Genomic DNA, 24,997 nt, shown 5'->3' with positions numbered 1-24,997 from the left:
AGTGCGGTATCTGAAAACTGAAAAACAGACTCGCAGCTGGCACTGATGGCATTCCTGCAGAGCTGCTAAAATGTGCTATTGACCCTGTAGCAGAATAACTTCTGGCCTATCTTTCCCCTGAGAATTGAAGAACTGGAACCTTGCCATCTGCCTGGAAGGACAGTATTGTGATCTCTCACTTTGTAAGGGCAAGGGACCTCACAGTGAATGTAAGAGCTACAGGCCAATCACCTTGTTTTCCATGCTAGGGAAGGTGTTTACGCATGTTCTCCTGGTGTGTTTGGAGCCCCTGATGCATCAGAAGCATTGCCCCCAACTTTTTAACAATCAGTATACATTATTCATCCACATAGGCTTTTTATTACTGCAAAATTTGTGAGGGTGTGGAGAGCTTACAGTAAGTGGTGCAGTGCTTCTGTGGTTCCTCTCCAATTTAGGGCATTTGCAGTGTGCCATCTCAGTCCTGCAGTTCTGGCATCTTGTACCAAAATCAAACTGAACACTTAAGTCTTTCAACCTCTAAAGAGCATATATAACATAATTCCATTAAAACTGAATTGTATCTGAATTCTTTTGTGTTCTGCCCAGCAAAAACAACTAATTTAATAGACTATAGAAGAGTAACAGGATAAAGTAATGTAGAGTAAATGTATTATGTCTTTGTCATTGACATCCACCCCACTGAGGCATCCTACCAGCAAATGGCCAGAATTTTCAAACAGGTGTTTAAAGTTAGGTTGCTAAATCCATAGGAGGGTTGATAGGCCAAAATTTTCAAATTTGAGTACCTCAACTTTGGAGGGTAGCATCAGGCTCTTAAGTTTGAAAACACTGTCCTCAGTATTTATCTATGGATTTTTAAAACTAACTTTAGACATCCAATTTGAAACGTTTACCCTATATGTTAGGTTTAACCAAACTCTGGCTTGCACAGCCACATGCAGCTCTTTTACAGTTAAAGTGTGGCTCGCCGAGACCGCCACTCCCCCTCTCATTTTCCACCTACCAGAGGGGCGTGGGGAAGCTCAGGACCTCCGCCTTGCCGCGGGGTGGTGGGGTAGGGGCTTCTGCCCAGCGGGAAGGGAGGTCTCAAGGCTTCAGCCCCATGGGATGCACCTGCCAGTGCTCGGGGATTCAGCAGGAGTAGGGCTGAAGCTCCAAGTTCTATCAGCCACCTCCCACAAGGCTGAAGCCCTGAACCAGGCAGGTGCACCCAGACTCTCGAATTTCTGAAGATTGTCATATGCAGCTCGGAGGGTCAGTAAATTTGGCCACCCCTGCTATATGTCCAGAGAGAATCACTTGATGGTACTGGTGAAATACAATTTACTAGATTACAGCAGTTTGGTGACCAGTGTCCTACAGATTTACTAACACATTAGCTTAGTTGCCTACCACAAGCAAACCTTTTTGATGTCTCCTATTGTAGAGTGTTACCTTATTCTATACAGCATATAGTTTTTTTCCCTCCCTCCCATATGAGATGCTAATTTACCTATCCATGGACTTAGAATTTTCCTGGTTTCCTCACCCTTAGACACATTAATTCTGTTTTTTAAAGACTAAAATATGAAATATTACTATTATTGTTAGCTGACTCACACATTGAGCAAGGTAATACCATTTTAGTTAGCTGAGATTAAATTTTACCACTTAATTTTCTTGTTATATCAAATTTATTTTACTTTGAGTCAAGGCGGTTGTAGATAAATAATCCTTTTCCCAATAGGCACCTAATATCTATATTCTAATTGGATATTAGGAAGGCAATACTTGAAATAAAATAAATGACAGTGTTGTGTTTATTTTCTGACGTAGTTAATTGTACATCAGTCTTTCCATTGTCCAGGAAAAAGCTCTTACAAACTAGAGATAATTTGTGACACAAAGACTACACATTTATTAGATAAATGACAGCAATATTAATATGAGAAAAAGGGAGGACTGGATATAATGCAGCAAATGGTGGTTGTAGTCACTCAGAGTGACTATGAGCCACCCTTTATTCTGACTAGTTGACTCTAAGTCAAAACCACTACCCATCCAGCTTGGACCATAAAAACACACTCTCCATTCCCCATGAGAAGGTTCAGGTCACTACTGAGCCATTGAGTCCCACAAGTTCTAGGAGAGAGCTCTCCCTCCCTCGCTTTGCAGGAGATTAAATTTATGTCCATCTTCAAAGTTACAATATAACATTCAGAAATATGTGGAAACCCAAATGAGATTCTGCATTGACCTGAACAATAAAGAAACCTAGGGTTAGTTCGCATAATAACAGTGATGCACGCTCCAATTCAACACCAATATCATAGTGTGAGGAAAAGAGCTGAATGCTTGGCTTAAGCCCCTGCCCCAGCATGGGGGTGGGAGAGAAAACACAGCTGCAGCAGGAGAGACTGAATGGCCATTTGCTTATCCCTTAGCTCAGTCTTAAAGAAGAGGTAGGCACCACTCCCCTACTCTTATAAATAAGAGGGCTCCATAGACCAACCTATGCCTTGGTCCAACACAAATCTGATTGCAATTGCTTGGGAGAGGCAAGGAGCCCTTCATTCTTGGAAATTCCTAGCAAATCCTGCCCAGCCTGCCACTGCCCTACAATTCTGTTTGAAAGGGAGTAGGGGAAGGGGTACTTCTGGATAATAAATTATATAAATCTTTGTTTTGAGGACTTTTCAGTCTGCCCATAGAAGTACATTCTAGGCTTGCAGAGACGGTCATGGTATAGGAAATTTAAACAAAAAAAAAAATCTGGCCTTCTGAGTTGTAAGCTTTTTTTTTAACAATTTAATATGTTTTTTACAGCCAGTGATCATCCATACATATATATGAACTTTTGGAGACTTTTAATCCTTTTGGTAAACTCATTTAGCAGAGTTACTTTATATTATTGTAGAGAACCTGCCTCCTAGAAGTATCTGGTCCATTTCCACCCTGAGGGAATAAATTATTTTAAGACTGAAATAATATGATATATGTCTGTGGCCTCTTTTGGCTTCAGTTAAAATAAATAAATAGGGTGTCCCCCACCACACAATTCCATGATCAAATTAGAATTCATACTCCTAAATATCTCCAGCCCTGAGAAGAATTTGGCTAGCAGAGACAAGGAGATAACCATGTATTGCCTGTGTTCTGTTACACTACTTACTTAAATGTAATGGTACTCTGGAAACCTGTCTGTCATTTCTGACTAAAATGGTCAGTCCATTTTTTCTGAGTTTATGTATTATTATTATTAATTATTTTATTTTATTATTTCAGTACATCTGACCTTCATCTCTTCTGCTCCAGTTACAGGCTCAGTCCTATCAAACAAATTATATGAGAGTAAACTGGATGCTGCAATGCATTAAGTGACAATATCTGATATGACCCAAAGTGGGCCAATCTCAGAAAGCAGCCCCCGCCTGGGGCTTAGTAGAAACATAGCCTTTCCACACATATATTTATTACCTAACATTTTCCTCTAACGAGGTGCACATACAACTTCTTGTCTTCTCCATTTTCCCCTGTCCTTCTGGAGTAGATTTTCCTCTTTCTGTTGATCTAACTTTATCTATTGTTCATGTGTGGGTTTTAGAATCAGAAGAATACATGGTTTACAGATATTTTGCTCATTGTTCTCATTCAGAATATATTGTTTTCAGGCTGTTTTCTGAGCTTCCATAGATTAAGCAATTCTGTCATGTCATCAGGAAAAATGTCAGATTGGCTTTGCTTTCTTTTTCTCCTCCTTTGTTTCTCTTTTTAAATCTTCTTCTCTCCTTTATTTTTACAAAGCATGGCCGAATCCAAAACTGATATTGCAGGGGATGAGGTTGGAGGGTAGATTGTGAGATGATGCAAATATATTCCAAATTTGACTTCAATACCTCTATGACAGTTTGCATCAAATGAGAATCTATTCCCTTGTTGGATATAATAGGTGTCATTGGTTGGCCATTCTGCATTGCTTAATTCAACTTGGTTTGAACAAGAAGATCTGGTGACTCTTGCCTGTCTGGAGAAAGAGTAATCAGGGTCCTTAATTTACAGTTGTGTTAAGAAGAAAATCAGGCCCATTGTTTAGGCTTTTGGTTTATAACTAACGAGGACAACACTGTCATTTCATACATGGTTTTCATTCAGCATGTTAGCTTTGCAACAGTACAGGCTGGAGGGCTTTCTTTTTAAAATTTTAGATTATATGGTGCAGACACATTTTAAGGCAAAGGATGAATTTGTGTGCAGTACTGTAGCTCTGGAAAGCAGAGACCCAGAACAGTAATACAAATTTTGTCTTAGACACTTATTGATAAACATAATACAATAACGATACAAAACTCCGTGGGTCAGATTTTCAAAAGAGCTCTGCACCCAAAAACTACCATTTCGGCACCTATATAAAGGGGACAGATTTCAAAAAGTGCTTATTGAGAACAATGGAAGCTGTTGGTTGCTGAGCATTTTTTTTGAAACTGGATACTTAAATTAAGCTAAGCTCTTGAAAAGTCTGGCTCGGTGGAGAGGGTGCTGACCACTTCTGAAAATCAGTCCCTAAAGCTTAATACATTGTTACAGGGGTTTCAAAAGTTCTTGCTCAGGCAAAATTACCCACTAAAGTCAAAATTCACTTTAAAGACAATCGTTTTGCCTCAGTAAGGGCTTTAAGATTGTTGTGTGCCACTTACTGAAGAATACTGTAGGAAATCCCAAATGTAAATCTAGTATCTACCTGAAAATACAGTACTTAGGCACAATATATTTAACATTTATACCAATCTACAGCATTTGGAAAGCAGCCAAAGAGTTCCAGATTTTTGACTCTACTTTTTAAAAGATTTGCGTTGTTTATTTTTAAGGCAATAAAAGTGTGAAAAACTGTAACAGCAGAATATATGGGGGGAAAAGATAAGCTATGACTAAAGTGTATATTTAAATAGGTTTTAATGCTTTGAAATAAAATAAGTTTACCATGAAAATTGAATATGCTGTGGCAAACACAGCTTTATTGTTCTGTACCTGAACAATAAGATTAGGAATATTTTCAAAGAAAGGCATTTTGTTGTTGTTGCTGTTGACATTCACAGAATACTATAGCTATTATTTATATCAGTATTTAAGCAAGCTGAAATTCATATTCTTGGAAAGCCACGATCAGCTCTCATTTTTTGCAATGAGCAACAGGCAACTAAATCAGTTTAACTCAATCAGGGCTGTTTTTTCTGTTGTGTGCTGCAATTTTGTTTGTTGTTATGATGAAAGGCATCAGCTGGCTGGCCAACTAGACTCAAATACTTTCCCCAGAACAAAATTGCATTCATAGTGTAACTTGAATAATCCTTAAATGTTGGAAAACACTGATGATGCTTGTCACACTGTCTGGAGTGGCTCACAACTCTGAATACTTACCTCAGGGCAGACTGTCAGACAACTTTCAGGGCAGACATCCCAAACTGGTGGGGTGTTCTATAATTATATTTCATCAAGCCAGTAACAAATGTGAGCTCCTGGATCTCTGTACCAGTCTCAACATGGAGTCACAGACAGTCCCCTTGGACTTTCCAGTCTCTCTTGCCACCCAGAAAAACTGAACTTTGTGATGAAAGGTTATTAAAACCAAAAATCACATCATCAGGTTGCTTCCAGTCCCAAGGCACCAGCCACTTACCCCAGATCAATTGGTACTCCAGATCTTACACCAAAGACAACACTGGCAGCCAAATCTATAATAAACTAACTATGGATTTATTAACTTAGAAAAGAAATGAGAGTTATTGAGAGTTTAAAGCAGGTAAAATATAAAAATAAGTAAAATCACAGTTAATAACGCCAAAGGGTGGTGGTGATGTACTAAACTGTCAGTCTCCCAAAAGTCTTTCAGCGCTACCCATAATAACTCTGGGGACCATAGCACCATAGAAAATGAGGGTTGGAAGGGACCTCAGGAGGTCATGTAGTCCAACCCCCTGCTCAAAGCAGGACCAATCCCCAATTAAATCATCCCAGCCAGGGCTTTGTCAATCCGAGCCTTAAAAAACTCTAAGGGAGGAGATTCCACCACCTCCCTAGGTAACCTATTCCAGTGCTTCACCACTCTCCTAGTGAAAAAGTTTTTCCTAATATCCAACCTAAACCTCCCCCACTGCAACTTGAGACCATTACTCTTCATTCTGTTATCTGCTACCACTTGAGAACAGTCTAGATCCATCCTGTTTGGAACCCCCTTTCAGGTAGTTGAAAGCAGCTATCAAATCCCCCTCATTCTTCTCTTCTGCAGACTAAATAATTCCAGTTCCCTCAGCCTCTCCTCATAAATCATGTGCTGCAGCCCCCTAATAATTTTTGTTGCCCTCCGCTGGACTCTTTCCAATTTTTCCACATCCTTCTTGTAATGTGGGGCCCAAAACTGGACACAACTACTCCAGATGAGGCCTCACCAATGCCGAATAGAGGGGAATGATCATGTCCCTCAATTTGCTAGCAATGCTCCTACTTATACAGCCCGAAATGACATAAGCCTTCTTGGCAACAAGGGCACACTGTTGACTCATATCCAGCTTCTCATCCACTGTAACCCCTATTTTCTGCAGAACTGCTGCCTAGCCACCTGGTCCCTAGTCTGTAGCCGTGCATGGGATTCTTCCGTCCTAAGTGCAAGATTCTGCACTTGTCCTTGTTGAACCTTATCAGATTTCTTTTGGCCCAATCCTCTAATTTGTCTAGGTCCCTCTGTATCGTATCCCTACACTCCAGTGTATCTACCACTCCTCCCAGTTTAGTGTCTGTCTTCTGATCTGTCTTCTCATTCAGTTATTCTGTCCTGTTTGAATCCAAACAGTTCAGAGATACAGGATCTTTCCTTGAATCCATATTTATAGTATCTTCATAGAGAAAGAAGTATCTCTACCCATGTGGGCTTTTTCTTTGATGAGGGTGAGTGAGGGATGCACTTAAACTTTTGACCTCTGACTATATGCATGATGGCTAACTGCTTTGAAATTAGCATTTTCTGTTGAAGATTTCTTTGATGGGTAATTTAGTAACAAGGGTATTTACCATACAAATGTTTGTTATTGTATCAGGACAGAAACAGATAAGCAGAAGCAATACCAGTAAAATTCCACTTGTTTTCATAACAAGAAAAGGAGTACTTGTGGCACCTTAGAGACTAACCAATTTATTTGAGCATAAGCTTTCGTGAGCTACAGCTCACTTCATCGGATGCACATGGAAAATACAGTGAGGAGATTTATATACACACAGAACATGAAAAAATGGGGGTTATCATACACACTGTAAGGAGAGTGATCACTTAAGATGAGCTATTACCAGCAGGAGAGTGGGCAGGGGTGGGGGGGAGAAAACCTTTCGTAGTGATAATCAAGGTGGGCCATTTCCAGCAGTTAACAAGAATGTCTGAGGAACACATATGAATACACACGTATACATCTAACCTTTACTTAGATCTACACAAGTGAATGGACCTGAATACACTCTAGCATGACATGGTCAGCCAGTGTCACAATACTATAACACCATCAAAGGCATGAGAAATTTTCTGTATCATTCTCATGAGCTGTATGGAATCTCCTGTACCAGGTGACTAAAGGGGGCTGTGTTTCAATGACACTTGAAACAGCACAAAATATGTTGAGTTTTGTTAAAATTAAAACTCAGCCCAAGTTAAAAAAAACAGTTGAGGGAACCTGGCCTGCCTCATAGATTTACATGGGAGGTTTCAGTTGAATTTCAATTTGTGTCCATCTGAAACCAAACACATGCAGTGCAAATACATGTAGATGAGGATGAGATAAATTGAAAGGAATTCTGTAAACTACAGAGTTTTGCACAGTTTTAATGATAATCTAGGATTGAATATATGAAGAAAAATTTAGATTTCAATTCTGACCATAAATGTCAGCGAAACTAATAGAATCATAGGACTGGAAGGGAACTCGAGAGGTCATCTAGTCCAGTCCCCTGTACTCATGGCAGGACTAAGTATTATCTAGACCATCCCTGACAGGTGTTTGCCTAACCTGCTCTTAAAAATCTCCAATGATGGAGATTCCACAAGCTCCCTAGTCAATTTATTCCAATACTTAACCACCCTGACAGGAAGTTTTTCCTAATGTCCAACCTCAACCGCCCTTGATGCAATTTAAGCTCATTCCTTCTTGTCCTATCCTCAGAGGTTAAGGAGAACAATTTTTCACCCTCCTCCTTGTAACAACATTTTATGTACTTGTTATCCTGTTCCCTCTCAGATTTCTCTTCTCCAGACTAAACAATCCCATTTTTTTCAGTCTTCTGTCATAGGTCATTTTTGTTGCTCTTCTCTGGACTTTCTCCAATTTGTCCACATCTTTACTGAAATGTGGGGCCCAGAATTGAACACAATACTTCTGTTGAGGCCCAATCAGGGTGGAGTAGAGCAGATGAATTACTTCCCTGTGTCTTGCTTATAAGACTCCTGCTAATACATCCCAGAATGATAGTTTGTTTTTTTTACAACAGTGTTACACTATTGACTGGTATTTAGCTTGTGATCCACTATGACCCCCAGATCCCTTTCTGCAGTATTCCTTCTTAGGCAGTCATTTCCCATTTTGTATGTGTGCAACTGATTGTTCCTTCCTAAGAGCATTTGTCCTTATTGAATTTCATCCTATTTACTTCAGATAATTTCTCTGGTTTTGTCCAGATCATTTTGAATTTTAATCCTATTCTCCAAAGCATTTGCCAAGCCTCCCAGCTTGGTATCATCCGCAAACTTTAGAAGCGTACTCTGTATGCCATTATCTAAATCATTGATGAAGATATTGAACAGAGCCAGACCCAGAACCGATCCCTGGAGGACCCCACTCATGTCCTTCCAGCATGACTGTGAACTACTGATAACTACCTTAGTTTTCCAACCAATTTTGCAGCCACCTTCTAGTAGCTCCATCTAAGTTGTATTTCCCTAAACCATGCTCAAAATGTGATGTGACATAAGCAAGTTTGCATCAATGTTGTGACACACACAGCCTGCACATTCTCATGGTGTATATTGAACCGTCACTTGCAACATTTGGATTCAGTTCAGCAGAATCTTACAGGGCAGAAAGGTTTTCAAATGGTTTGTCCAGCCTTAGTGATTTGAAGGCTCATTTGATGCCTTAATCACATGTAGATTGTTGCATGCTTGACCTCAAATGGGGCTGAAATCCATGATGTCAAGATCTAATGGATTTGTGAAACAATAGAAGTTGCTCACACAATGATACATGGTTATATATTATGCAGCTCTTTAAGTTTTGCTGTAGCCACTGCAAAAATTTAGTTGCTAATTAATTTCTGATACTTGTACATTCCTGACTCGCTTTCTTTTTGGACCATTTCTCACTGCTTCAGAGTGTCTATGGTATCTGCTGAGAATGTATATATAGAATAGTTTTAGTTATTAATACAGTCTCCATGGAAAAAGTCACTCTTATTTAAAAATACATATATTTTAATTAGTGAATTTAGTGCTGACAATTTGTCATATATTGACAGGCCCATAAGTAACCTTCTCTAGTCTCAAACCAGGAACAGCATAAGTAGCAGCCAGTATGCTATTTTAAAGAGACTTCTTCTCAGGCTTGTCTCCCTTAGGAATTTTTTACTAAAGTCTCCCACTATTGTTACCACTGAGTTGGATTTATCATCATTTTAGGCACCTGTGATTTACAGGCTTCTTCTGAGCTTAAATAGATGATAGTACCTAAAACACCAATGGCTGCCTGGATCCCTGTTTACCTTGAACCTGTGGTAGCAACAGTGGGGAAATATTTAGCAGAAATGCCAAGGGAAGACACCACCTAAGTGGGGGAAAATAGTTTAGCCTCCATGATGAGACTGTCATCACATGGACCATTTAACATCCTTTGGAATACTGGTAGTTGTAACAAACACCTATTGTTTAGTTACTTTGATGGGAAAAAAACTTTTAATCAGTATTGACCTGAGATAGATTTGAACTAGAGCCCTAGAGGTGACAGTTTGGATCCCAGTCTGGATCCCATCCTTTGAGCCATTGAAACAGCTACTAGATGTGTGGAGTATCGATTTTTCAGAACTCAGTACTTTGACATCTATACTTTCCTTTTTTTTTTTTTGCTTATTTGTTTGTTAACATTCCTAAGTTTAGAACATATCATGGAGTAACTTATTTCAAATGTGTGTTGTGAAGGTGTTTGCATTAGATGCAAAATGAGTGTTTCAAGCCATGATTTTTAACTCTTCCCATCTTCTAAAGATATAGGTGTTTAAAAAACAACAACAACAAAAATAACAAAAACCAAAGAAAAACCCTTAGCCCTTTCCTCCTGAATTTTCTTAGCCTCATGTCCTAAGATGTATTTAGGAGCACATACTTATGGTATCTGAGGAAAAAGACATGGTTTATCTTGGGAACCGTTGCTCAATCTTAACTATGATGATGCTCTCAGTCTCACTCTTACAATTACACAGACAGGTTTTGTAATTAGAAAAGTAAAAAGTGCTAAGAAGCTAGTAGAAGTATTATGTGTGTGCATGAAATACAGCTAAAAACTTGCATTGAGATCATAAGGGCTTGCCATCCATGACCAGAATGTTTTAGGTGTGCTGTACACTGATCATAAAGCTTGTTATTCAGCATAGACTGATCCCATCTGGAGGAAAACTGCATTTGAAATGCTGTACTTAGTGATTGTACAGATGAGATGGAACAATGATCGTGAGAGCTCCTTGGCTGCTAACGGTTTGACTTAACTTAGTGAAGAAAAGAAATATAGGCAGCTTTCCTTTCAAAACAAAAGCATAGTGGTCCTTGATGTTGTTCAGCAAGGAAAGTTCAGTATGTTTTGGAAGGCCAACAAGGTTTACAAAGGGAGAGGAAGGCTGCTTGGGGAGGTGCTTGGAATATTGCATGCTCACGATACTTTCTTATTTGGGGTGCCTGATATGTGTTAGGGTGGATCACATTTGGGGCTGTTGGGAAAGGAAAGGTGGTCTTGGGGTAAATGCACCAGAATGGGACTTAGGAGATCTTGCATTATATTTATGGCTCTACCATAAGTTTCCTGATTGACCTTTCACAAGTCATGTATGTCCATATGCCTTGGTTCCCCATCAGTGAAATGGAGATAATGCTTGCTGACCTCAGAGTTATGAGAATAATTCCACTGATACTTGTGAGGTGCGCCAATACTACAATGATTAATTCCATAGAAAATCCTGTAGCTGAAACTTTTCTTCTTTCACTGGACAACTTCAAAAACTGATCTGTCAGCTAAGGAGCTCCCACTCTCATTGTTGAGACTGTGAAATGTATTTTCAGCTGACTAATCAGCCAAGAAAAACCTGACTCGTATGTATCTAGGTACTCTTATGTATCCAATCCCCTTGTTATAACACCCTGACATGACAATGGCATGGAAGCAGCCATAATGGATTGTGTATGCCTGTTAGTATGAGGAATACTGTTTTAACTACGATCAGCTTTCTTTGCTGTATAACCCTACAGGCCTTTGGAATGCTGTTGGAATTGCAGATGCTTCTGTTTAGCTGAGTCAGACCCTAATGTTTCTTCACTATTTTATATGGTCTTGAAGAGAAGGATTTTTATTGGCTCCCTAATTTAGAGATCTGTTTACATCAACCGTTGATATTTCCTTATGCTGCCCTTTTATTTCACAAATATTGAAAGAAAAAGCCTTTCTTCTGTTGCTGAAAGTCCTGCTAGTGTCATCATCTCTTGTTTTGGAAATACAGAACTCTGAATGTTATTGTTTGGTGATAAATGGAGGATATTACCAGATGCGCCTGTTACTTTGGGGTACACTCATTTATTAGGGTTACTCTTCTGGGGTGGGGGAGGGTTCTGTAATTCTATCCATGTACTGCTTGTGTCACTTTTGCTCTCATATGGAGCTCTACTTCTTCCTTCTGCATGTTCCCTCCCATTGCAGATATCCTGACGGATCTAGGTTGCCCAGGGCTGGGTTCTTCCAGCCCCAGATTCAGACGAACACACACACTAACAGAGCGCCTGAAAGGACTGGGTTAATCAGCACTCCCAAGCTGACCCCTTATATGCCCCTGGACTCAGCAGGCTGGACTGAGCTGCACTTCCAAGCTGCCACCCTCAGATGGCCCAGGTTCAGCACGTCCCTATCCCCACTTTCATGTTACAATTGTTCTGGTAGTAACCCACTTGATGAGCAAAAAATCCACAAGATTTTTGGGTGCTGCAGGGATATTTAGCTTAGGTATGAGGAGTGTTGCTGCAGAGCAAATGGGGAAGCCAAAAACACCCACAAGGGATTGGGAGAGAGAGAGAGAAGCAACCAGCTTAACTACAAAAGTTATTAATTGCCAAGTAATAACCATACAAGGGGAGCCAAACAAACAAAACAGTTATAATATTAAATTTAACTTAAATTTGATTATAAAAGTCAGGGTTAGAAAAATATAACTGATCACACAAGTCAGGGTCAGAGAGAGGGAGAGAGATCGAGAGATCAGTTCTCACCACACTGTGAAGCTTGAATCGATTGGGATTCCCAGGTGGTGGTGGTAGCTGAGGGTCCGGAATGCTGGAGACAGGCAGTGCCCCCAGCACAATCAGTCAGGAGAAGATGAAGTCCCCATGGAACTGATGCAGATATTGGATTCAGGCATCAGAGCACTTACTTGAGCATGGGTAGTTTCTTTTGTAGGGAAAGAACAATGGTTCAAGGAAGAACATGGGATTTGTTTATGGGTAAACTGATGGCTCAAGGGAATATACCAAAGTTGTCTTGTTCCGGCTAGACAATAGGAACTGACCATTCCTGGCTATAGGCAGTGTTTCTTCGAGGGAGCTCGCAATGCAATTAGGCACCTTCAGTATTTTGTATACCAATAAAAGATTTATTACTAGAATTGGTCTGATAACTACTGAGCTGGGTGTGTGCAGGCGTGGGTTCATTAATATCTGGAGCAGAGATTCCCCATCATGCAGTGCTTTCCTGCTTTTCTGGTCCCAGAGTTCAGTGCAGTTCTTGCCTTGGAATCTCTGTTCTCCATTCTGTATGCTAATGGAGAGCCTCCCTGTCCCAACTTTGATGCAAATGGGGCTAGGGGAGTTTCCTTCATCCTGTCACCCTTGTCCAGAGGAGTTTAGGTGTGTCTCTGTCTTTTCACTGCTTTTTGTAACTCTTTCTTCTGATCAGCTTTGGCTCAAGAAGAGGCTTGGGGGAGGAGGGGGAAAGCTCTTTCATGAGTCAGACAGGCTGGATACTGCGCCCTGGTTCCCCAAGAACACAGATCTGATAGGTAACAAGGAAAAGCTATTCAGTTATATTTGTTTACAAATGAAATGTATTCTGTTCATCTTTAAGGGGAAAAGAATCTGCTAGCAATACTGATTACACAGTATGTTCAGAGAATCAACTACAGAGTGAAAGAAGTCATAAGATAAACTAACTGGTATATTTTGATGTAAAAGTTGGCCTAGTCATGAAACACTGAGAGCTAAATTCTCAGCTGGTAGAAATTGACAAAGGTCATTGACTTCAATGGAACTAGACCACTTTGCACCAGCTGCCATTATAGCATGAGGAACATCTTAAAAGATAAAAAATCAAGCTTATTTGATACTAAATTAAGCAGTAATCCAACGATATGAGTTCAATCAAGCATCTAGGTTTGACCAAGTATGATGAATAAAAAAGGAGGCTGGAGGAGGATGTGGATTATCTTGTACAGTTGTTTTCAAATGGCTGATATGAGAAAACACACAATTAATAGTATTATCCCTAGACTTTCTCCACATCATAATGAATATGGGACCAATGCTGCTCCTATTGACTTTAGTCAGACCACGACTGGGGGCATTAGAATCTAAAGGCTTCCAAAGCTCAGCAGTAAGATTGTGAATCTACCCTGGATCCCATACCATCTTACCTAACCAGATCACTCAAACTGTCCACTACTATAATTCAGATTTTGAGGGAAGATGTGCTTAGGGTCCTCTCTTGGGATTCTCTAGTTGCCTCCAGTGTCTGAGAATGTAGTGTTATCTCATGATACACTTAATATTATGATCATACTGCTTTTATGAAAAACCTCATTCTATTCCATACGCACTAGCTGGTAAAAGGAGGAGTTTGCATCTTCCAATACTGTGTGACTCATGAGGAATTACTATATCATTTTCTGGTCACATTTCACAAAGTCAGTTTACTTCCTTAGTCAAGAGTTGTTTAAAAATCAAGATTGTTTGTTAACCATTTCAAGTGTATCCTGTGCAAATATTTTGGTCAGATTCCTTAGTCCTGTCCTGTAATTTGAGATAATTTCTAATCTTGGCTCTGACTTGCTCTGTTCCATTGAGCAAAACATCTAACCTTAGTCTTCCCCTCTGTAAAATTGTTGTAGTAATCAGCTACTCCACGGATGTGTTCTGTAAATCCTAGTTAATCACTGTAATTTCAAAGCTATGTTATAAATGCTAAGTGTTAGTATCATTAAATAGAGAGACAAGGTGGGTGAGCCACACAGAGCTCTTCTTCAGCTCTGTGTGGCTCGAAAGCTTGCATCTCTCACCAGCAGAAGTTGGTCCAGTAAAAGATATTACCTCATCCACCTTGTCTCTCTAGTATCCTCGGACCAACATGTCTACAATAACACTGCACGCAACAATGGACAGATTATTTAGATGGACTTGTATCATTCTGGTTCTGGAAAGAGTGGGGAAAAGTTTTAAGATACACACACTGATTGTGTAGGTGATATGTTCACACTGTTTGCTGACTTCAATGGATGATTCAATCATCAGTGTTCTGTAGCCTGCTTTTCTTAGCATAGTTCCCGAAGGTTTCTGTTGTTCAAGACAAGATTTGTATGTCATCCCTTTAACATGGCAAGAAACACAGAAAAGTGCTTTCTGATGGGAGGCTTACTTCACAGATCAGCTCATGGAAACTTCTGAACCTCCACTCTCCTGCATGTCTTCTTCCCTGGGTTGCTGTACGGGGTTAGAAAAAAGTGCCGCAGGGGTCTATTTTTTTTAAAGAGAGAGAACAGGAAAAAAAAAAGAGCACTAATCAGCATGTCCTGTGCTCTTCTTTGTAGTCCCAGCGCCGTGTTACGTTTCACCTCCCTGATGGCTCCCAGGAAAGCTGCAGTGACAGTGGTCTAGGAGACCATGAGCCTGTGGGTAGTGGAACCCTGATCTCACATCCTCTCCCTCTGGTTCAGCCACAGGACGAATTCTACGACCAGGCCTCACCGGACAAGAGGACTGAAGCTGATGGCAACTCTGACCCCAACTCTGGTGAGTTGATGTCAAGGCTTTGGTAGTCTTTGGTAGAGGTTTTTGTTTGTTTTGTTTTCCCTTTTCACTTTTTAAAAAATGATTAAGCTGCAGAGACGTGGAGCATGTGCATGGATATTTAGTCACAGCAGTTAAGAAGATTTTACAGCATGTTAAATTAGTTGCCTGAAATATCATGTCACAATGTTGATTGTAAAAAAAGGAACACAAGTAAAAAAAAATATTGTGCTCATTTGGGAAACATGTATAGACAGACTACATGATGAGTGGAAAAAACAAGAAAGAAGAAAGTTCTAAAAGGTAGCTTGCTTGTCTTTGTTGTCATTTGCAGTGTTGTGTAGTATTTACCTATACACTTTCTTCTTACAATGATGCTTCAGTCTTCATTGTGGGATGGGGTATGAAATCATCCTAAATACCTATTGGAGATCAAAGGAACAATGAATTGTAGGTGAAATTTTTCATTGAACTATGTTAAAAAAAATGGAGCAAATTAGGGTACATATAGTTATCTGGCTAGTTTGCATATATGTACCACCTCTTTATAGTAGCTGTCACACTGAAAACCTTTCCGCTTGCAAAAGTAAATGGAAATTCTCCATTAGCTTGAGAGGTTGGGGAGCTCATGTTTGGCTCTAATGGATGTGAGTTTCATCTACAGTGTTCCACATGGGCAGTTTGGCTGGCAACCACCACATCTATATGTCTGGAAAACCATTTTTCCTTTTAATTTTAATTCATTTTTACATTTTATATTGGAATTACAATGCTTGCATCCTGCACTATAGATGCAGCTCAGCAAGTGATAATGGGAGAATCATACATCTGAACTGAGGACTCTACAGGTAATTGACTAGAGCTCATTGGGAATTTTTTGACAAAGTGTTTTGTCATTGGAAAATGCTGATTTGTCAAAACCTAAACTTTTCACAGAAACCTATTCATTTTGACAAAACTTTTGCTGGGAACATTTCTCAGGGGGAGAGAGACAGAGAGACAGACACTCCCTATAATAAACAATAGTTTAATTTAAAGGTGAGATTTGAAGCTGGGCCTCCCGTATCATAGGTAAGCACGATAACCACTGGGCTATTGGCTATTCTGGGGTTTATGTAACCTCTGTCTCTCTGTCACATACATGTTTTTGTTGTTGGTGGTTTTTTTTCTTCATTAAAACTGTTGAAAGGTCTTGGTCTTGTTCAGCAAAAACAAATTCCCAGAGCTTGACATTTTTCACAAAATGGAAATGTTGTTTTCTGGCCAGCTCAAACTGTGACCTTAAGTCCACAAAAACACAAGGACCTGTAGTAGTATAGCAGCTAAAAGTGAAAAATGTGTATAGTATAGTAACTGATTAGTTTAGGTGGAATTATCCTGTTAATTCCCTGTCCATGCAAGAGAAGAGTGACATATTTAACTAGAGTAGAGGGCTGTCTTAAGGCTTCATTCATTACCTGTAGGCAATGTAGCATGAGCTTTGCTGATACTGAGTTGTATATCTCTATATAGCACATAGCATAAAAGTCCATCAAACAAAGCTGAGCAAAGAGCAGGATCAGTAAACTCGGTACAAAGGTCTTACATGGGAGCGTTCTACATTTGCGAATAGGTGTCAACTGCACCGTGCAATCATGCAATATTAATTACAAATTGATCTAATTCGCCGAAGTCGGCAGATGTATTTAAAGCTCATATGAATATCTCTATTTTCGTGATGTCTGTAACTGATGTGACTATGCAAAATTTAGCCTTTGGGGAAACTAAATTCATGGTAAATCTATGAGAAACTAATGGTCGAGCTGTATTGAAGGTTAGTGAGGCATGGTAATATAGCTTCCTATACTAATTATTTTATCAGACTGAATTAAAGCATGCATTTAAATAGTGTCTCATATATCTCATCAGACCTTACAAGCTAAGCAGAGCGTAATAATTTATTTGCACAGAAGTCACCCCAGGAAACGTAGGTGCATGAGGAAATGGCACTGGTGATTATGTAGATTCCACTCTTAACTCTTGAGTCCTTACTGAGTTATTGCCCAAGCAACCAATGAAGTGGTCACTGTGTGGCTGGAGATGGCTATTTTTTAATTAGGAGATGTGAAATAGAGTTTGTGACAGTTTATGGGCCTGAAAGATCTCACAGCATCTTCACATGAATAGAAGTTCTACCCAGCATTAGGGCAAAATTAGAATGTGAGTTAATTACACTTTGCCTACCTAAATTGCTGATGTTGTATCAATTGGATATGGTAATCTTTGACACTTCCTGTCTTCATCTGTAGTGTATTATTGCTGTGCAATGTTAAAGAGTTACTGCATTCAACCCTAGAGGTAGTTTGACTTCAGTGATTGTTGAAGTGATTCCTACTGTAGTGTGCATGGTTAAAAAGCATTGCAAATACTGTGGGATAACAGGTGCAATTATGCAGTGGAAGGGAGGAATCCTTAGTGAGAACCCATATTGTTACATTAATGAAACATATGCATTGGATTAAATCTTTAAAACTACAGAGAAACAGTTAGACATGCTTTGTGATTTCTTTGTAATCCTAATACTTAATTATATCTGTGTTCAAAAGAAAAAGCCCATTGAGGGCCCATTAAGACTTTTGGGGGGCTTTACATTCTCCTCTCATTCACCACACCCATGATTTACACTGGAACAAAATGCTCAAAAAGAGGGTATAAAATGTTTCCAAATCAGAATGGTCACATTTATATCCACTTTACAGAAAATTCAAGGAGGTGATAAATGAGGGATTTTTAAAAGAAATGTGTAACTTTGATGTTAGTCTGTAGGTGTTATATATGTATATGTACAGACTCTCAAAAAACAAAACTGTGTAATAAGAGTTACAAGTTAGTTTGTTTTTAAGAGCCAGTCTTATATATATATAACACCTCAAAAGTAGCATCAAAATTCAGTATTTCTTTGATAAAAAGCCTTATTCTCCATTGCCCTTTCTCTTGTGTAATCATAATAGTAAATGACACTGTTGTGTATTTATACATAATATAAAGGTGTAATAATGTCATTAATAATGGTTAATGTGTAATAAGAATTGTAGGTAGGTAAATTAGTTATGGGTTTTTTTGAGAGACTGCCTGAATATTATATTTTTCCAAAGTTCCTTATTTGTCTTACAACAAATGACATATATGATTTTGAAACTCCAATTAACTTTTCTCTATTTACAATGTGTGTTTGTTTGTTTATTTATTTATTCTTTTATTATTTCTCTTCAGATGGCAATGAGAATAGACTAGGCAATTTCATGATTTTTTTTAGTCAGTATCTAGTATCTAATTTCATGTTAGTGTTCCCGTGCACAAGTACTGCTGCAAATGTAGTGTGGTAAATATTACAGAGCAAGGTTTTGTTGTGCTCTTAAACTGTTCCAACAAAAATGAAAAGAAGAGTGATCATGGGACTATTTGTAATGATTGTCTAATAATTTATCTATACCAAAAATTACATGTGGGTCCAAACTTGTTCTTCACTGTCCCTTTCAAAGCTAATTCTAATGCAAGGTGCGTTCAGTTTGTTGAAGCAGGATGCTATTTCTGCCTGGAAAGACCTGTTAAATGGTGAGAACCATTTTGGTGAATGACTTTAATGTTCTTGTGAATGGTGTGTTTTTATTGTTGTAAACCATAAATTTATATAAATAAAGATGTAGCCATTGCTTCCTGATAGTGGTATGTTGCTGCTTTAATTAAGTTTGGACAGTGGGCAAGGGCCAGGTTTGGACAGCCTGTAATGTTAAAGAATGAGTTAAATATTCTCATAGCCGAATGATCTACTGCATGAGAAACTCACTGTTCTGTTTCCAGCCTATGAAGAGACAAGGGAGTTACAATTACACTAGTCTAATGAAAAGGGCATACACAGCCAGAGAAAATTCTCCCAACTAATATTAAAGACAGCAGTCTCTCATGCTGGGAGAGACTGAAAGGAAGAGAGGTTACAAACACTAGTTCTATTAGCTAACTATTGTCAACATGTTTACTAGGGGAGGGTAGACAGGAGAGGCAGGACAAATATAAAATAAATAATTAAATCAGCACTTAACCTGTCTACTTTGTGTAGGCTCACATTGTCCAGCCATGCCAGGAAAAAAAAGAGGAGGCAATGGATTTAGTTTAATTACTCTGCAGTTTTATTCACTTAAGATATCTGGGACTAACCAGCCACAAATTGTACAGTGCAGGTCACCATACGTTCCGTAATCATTTCCACATAATCCCCAGCCTCGTCCCAGCCATCCCATATTCTTGAAGCTTTCATCCAATCCACCTATAGGTCTTTGCCATCTCAGACTTCTAATATCAATGTTAATTGTCCATTAAACAACTATAAAGTTCACCTTTCACTTGATGCATCGGTATATCCCTATTTTATCAGAACTCTTTATCAGTGAACAATATATTGTGGGCTGAAAAACTGCATTCTTCCATACATTTGCACAAGCTCTGTGGCATTATTACATGTTAGTAACAACAACTAATTCAAATTAATTATAGAACATCTCAGTGTTCAAGAGTCATGACTGAGATGATTTAATTTCACACACAACATTAATTTGTAAAATGTTATCATTCTTAAACACAGTTGTGAACAACCATGGAAAATGACACCATGTTGACCACGACTTAGTGGTCAATGTAGACAGGACAAATTGAAATCAGCATGTAATATAAGCCAATTGTTTGCAACTATCTTGAAACACAGTAAAATGAAGTATTATGTGTAATCCCAAAGAGGAAGTAGAACACGGATTTGTGATTGCTGCACTGAGAATATATAATTAAAAAGAGAAAAATAATGAAAATACAAGGGAAACTATAATTGCCATAAAAGAAGCAGCAGAGCTTTGAAAGGAATTTGTAAAAAAAGAGGTTTAAAAATTAGTTGGCCACATTTTGATTTCTGGTGTATGTATTTTTGACCCAACCTGTTTCTAAATGAAGAATATTTTTGTATTTAAAAGTCTATTTATTTCATTTCTCACTCTTCCTAAGAAAGCTATTAAAAGGGAAAATAGTTGCAAAGGTTTCAGTTGTTGCCAGATTTTATCTCTTAGTATGTCAGATACAAACCTGCAAAACCACCAAATTGCCCTAAAATCTCGTAGAAATTGCATATTACCAACATGACTTTATTGCATCTCTTCTGTTTGCTTTGTGGCTTTTTAATGTGTTTATTACAAAGTGTAATGTTAACAGAAACATCCTGTTTTATGACGTGTTGACATTAAGAGAAGAATTTGCTGTATTTTAATCTGGAATGTTTCTTCTGTAGTTCAGCAGACAGGTGCTCAGTGTTTTCTTGTTAGTACAGTTTTGATTTTCATCAGCATTAAATGAGCCCTTGTTAGTTGAGGATCCTGCTTTCACTGCTCTTTTAGCAAAGGCTGCTGAGCACTATCATTTAAACTGGAAATGTTAACCCATCTAATGGTTACATTCAATATAGCTAACAGTATGATAGAATTGTATGTAGGAAAAATGTGCCTCCTAGTGTAAAGAAGGTGAAATGTGTACTTTCGTGAACTAGCTTGATGAAATTACATTTTGATAGCTGCAAGCTGTGGATGTGATTCATTCTCCCTCAAAGAGATAAAGAGAAATAGCATATATTTAACCAAGTGTGGGAACTGCTCTGGGGTGAAAGCCTATTATACATTTCAGATGTGCGTGTGTAATAATTCCCGTAGTGTGGAAATAAGTAAGAAGCAAAAAGAAAAAATATTTATGTCCTTCATATTTTTGCCTATTTTTTGCCCATAATTAATAAGCAATATAAATAAACGTTACATAGCCCAGAATTATGCTTTCATGTTAGGAAGACTGGGCTTGGGTGAAAAACTGTAACAAACCCTTTGCATTTTAAAGGTTTCACTTCTAAACATAAAAAGAAGAAAGTTGTTTTATAATGCCTGAGGGTATTCAAAATAAAAATACAAATTTGGAAGCAATTCCATGTTCTTGGAAGCAATGTCTAAAATAGCTCAAGTCTGCCATTAATGCTATATCTACAATGCTTTTTATTTCCAGTATATTAAACAATATTTGGATCAGTGTGGCTGATAAAACACGAGCCCCCCGCATTTGAATAAACCTAATGCTACAGTTATTTAGTGAAATGATATCAGGGGAATTAAATCGTAATATAATTCCAGTAATAAGCACGAATATTTCTGTGGCACAGTTCAGAGTTACGGCAAGAGTGTCTTGTATTAAAGTTGGTCATATGACAAGATCCCATGTGGAGAAGCTAATCCTTTCATGCAAAGAACTCTGGTTTACAGTGTTACTATGACAGGGGCCAGTGGATGATGGTGTTTTAACCTTAGTCTGTTCCCACTGTATAATCCTTGCTTTCCTTTACTGCTCCAAAGTTGCTTGTTCGACTTGGCTAGACTGATGTTCATAGTGGAGAATTTACAGTTTAACATGTAGCCAGGGATGCCTCTATGTTAACTTTTTCTCTCCAGATAAATCACTGTCCATAGCTATTTTTGTGTTTCATATTCTGAGAACTAAAAGAAGAACATTTGCCTTTGAGACATTTCCTCCATTTCATTAAACACAAGTTCATACCTCACACAGAATCTTACACTGTCACATTTAGCTACAGGCAAATAGTAGCAAGAGGAACTGGAGTCAAGTTCGGTGAATTAGCCTACTGAACAGCTATAAAATAGACTGTTTTTTAAAATAGACTGGATTCAATCTTAGCACCGTGTATTTGTTTTTTTATTTAAAAAAAAAACAACCCTGAGAGGCATGAAATGTATCAACATTTCATTAAGATTTCTACAGCATTCTTGGTTTAGAAAGAAGACACAGAGCAAAATGTCATCCTGTTTTCTTTTCCTTTCTTCCCATGCACCAATTCAGGATGTGTGGAATGTGAGTCAGAGTTGAATCTGATCTGTGCAACTCCTTACATAAGTGTGGGGCAGATATCCAGTGCAGGTACTCCATAGTGGTGGGATACAGAGACCAGATAAATGACTTTGTAAAGGACTTAAAGGAGTAGAATGAGGAGGGTAGCCTAGGAGCTTCTATAACTCGCATGGCAGGGAGCTGAGCCCTGTTTCCTTGATAGCCCACCTTAACTCTCATTTGAGAGTGGGCATGGTAAGGTCCTAGCAATACACTGACTGGGGACCAGGATGGAAAAAGAGGGTGGCTGGCAGAAGCCACTGAGTAGATATTGAATGAAATAGTTACCTGCACTGTACACTTTTATCGGCTGCGTAGTCCCAGAAATCTAATAATAATGTTGCAGCCTGATTAACCCATACACAATGACTCCTGTCAGTATAGCTGGACAACGTCTCCTATGCTAAAAAGCCATCTACACTCAGAAATCTTTTCATTATATAGATTCATAGATTCTTAAGGCCAAAAGTGACCATTTTGATCATCTAATCTGGTCTACTGCATAACACAGGCCAACAAATCTCACACAATAATTTCTGCATCAAACCCATAATTTGTTATAATTACAGAATATTTTCAAAAGTTATCCAGTGTTGAATTAAAGACTTCAAGTGATGAAGAATCTGTCCAACACTCAGATACTTATAGACAGCGATCAAGTTACCTCTTAACCTTCACTTTGATAAACTAAGCAGACTGTGCTTCTTAGCCTGACTATAAGTCAAGTTTTCTAAACGTGGACTCATATTGGTAGCTCTTTTCTGAACATTTTTCCGTTTTTCAACATCCTTTTTAAGTGTGAACTCCAAATCTGGACATTATGTAAGAGGAAAGTGATAAATGTTTCATGCTTAACCACTTAATCATCCAGGCCTTTTATAACTGTCTCAAGGTTAAAATGACATAACCACAATTTCAACTTAAATGCCCACAATAGGGAAAAAAAAACCCGCATAAAACCCCTAAAACACAGGCAGTGCTTTTATTGATTTCCTTCTGTACAGATTTTTGTGTTTTGATGTCAGTGGGTATTTCTTCATGCCTCAGCAGCTAAACAAAAAGTCCCTTTACATTAGGATTAAAACAGAAAAACTCAAGTCAATTTAAAAGCCATCCCAGAAACTGTTAAAAATTAGAGCAACGAAAGAAAATCACAGTTTCAATGTCAGTTAAGTTTCTTATACTACACGCCATGCTGGAAATCATTTGTAAATAAGGCTAAGATTTTGTCATGGATATTTTTAATAAAAGTCAGGACGGGTCATGAGCAATAAAGAAAAAAATCATGGAAGCCGTGACCTGTCTGGGGCTTTTACTAAAAATATCTGTGACAAAATGGCAATATTTGGGTCCCCACACCGCCTGCAGCAGGGAAGCTGCACAGCAGCTAGGAGCTCCAGGGCCCCCACTGAGGGTTGGGTGTCGGAGCTCCAGGGTCCACTTGCAGCACATGGCTGGGAGATGCGGGGCCTCCCACTGCCTGCAGCAGCTGGGGGCTGTGGGGTATCCCTGCCACCTGCAGCTACGGGGGTCCCCCACTACCACCTGCGGAGTCTGGGAGCTCTGGGGTGCCCCTGTAGCAGCCAGCAGCCCCGGGGGCCCATGGCAGACGGGAGCTGGAGCTGCGGGGTTCCCCTGCCATCTGTACCTCCAGGATCTCCCACTGCCCACAGCAGCAGGGAGCTGTGGGGTACCCCCACTGGCCATGGTGGCCAGGAGCTCTGGGGTTCCCCTGCCACCCACAGGGGCCAGGAGCTGCAGGGGTTCCCTGCTGCCCAGGGGCTGGGAAATGTTGGAGCACCAGATTCAGCGGGGGTATCCCGCAGTTCCCAGCCACCATAGGCTGAAGTCATGGAGGTTGCTGGAAGTCACAGATTCCATGACTTCCGCGACATCCATGACTAAATCGTAGCTTTATTTATAAATAATCATGCAGATTTTACAAAATGTAGCAACAGTAGTAAGTTGCAATCCTGAACACCCTTACTCAAGTAAATAGTTTCCTTGACTTTGTACCACTCATTTACAGGTTCTCCCTGTGCAGCTGCATGCTGGCAACTAGTAGAAAAATATAACATGAGTGGAATAAAAGCAAAGGTAGAGGGCCTGTTGCCGCACAGTTCCTCTGTAATTGGCAGGTGATTTAGAATAAATACTTTTCTCTATTTACAGCAGGTTATTACACTAAATTGAATTTCTATAAAGTTTATTGGCATCATGTACAACTAAAATTAGTGAATTATGATACAAAAGCTCTTTAGAGAATAAACAATATTTGTTATTTTTAAATGACTTTTTTTGAATGAACAAGGTTGTTGTCTAATTCCCAGTCTTATTTGTTCTGTTATCATGTTAATCACATACACTAATTAAGGACATTCATTATCAGTGTCCTGTAAAGTGTACATCTGTTTAAAGACAACAACTGTTTTTGTTTTGTCCTTTTGCACTTCCTGGATAATAGTTTCTGTTTGATTCCTACTTCTTTGAGTACTTATGCATCACACAAGGGGTTTTTTTGGTGGTTTATTTTTTCATATGTACTAGCTTGTAAGCCTATCTTATTGAGTGCCATGACATTGGAGGAGTAGAAGGTAATCTATCTTGCTGCTCAGAAATTCTACAGTGTTATTGAATGCTGATGACTATACACTTGTGCCGTAAATAGAAAACCATCTAGTCAGAAACCGAACTTCATCAAGAAAATAGCAAAATTAGCTTTTGCCT

General features: G+C 39.0%; 1 protein-coding gene across 6 annotated transcripts in view; it reads left to right on the top strand.

The window, feature by feature from the left end:
• Positions 1–24,997, top strand: part of PCDH9 (protocadherin 9) — a 912,396-nt gene that overhangs the window by 566,587 nt on the left and 320,812 nt on the right. For 3 of the 6 annotated variants that reach the window (XM_048851885.2, XM_048851874.2, XM_075128892.1), the window contains one exon: positions 15,241–15,316. In XM_048851885.2, the coding sequence (XP_048707842.1) occupies positions 15,241–15,316 (76 nt within the window). Of the gene's footprint in view, positions 1–15,114; positions 15,317–24,997 lie in introns of all 6 variants that reach the window. The other 3 variants (XM_048851867.2, XM_048851857.2, XM_048851895.2) reach the window with 1 other exon arrangement.

This window comes from Caretta caretta, chromosome 1, assembly GCF_965140235.1.
Source record: "Caretta caretta isolate rCarCar2 chromosome 1, rCarCar1.hap1, whole genome shotgun sequence".
NCBI lineage: Eukaryota > Metazoa > Chordata > Testudines > Cheloniidae > Caretta > Caretta caretta.
The sequence above is the reverse complement of the archived record's forward strand: the minus strand, read 5'-3'. Positions and strand labels throughout refer to the sequence as shown.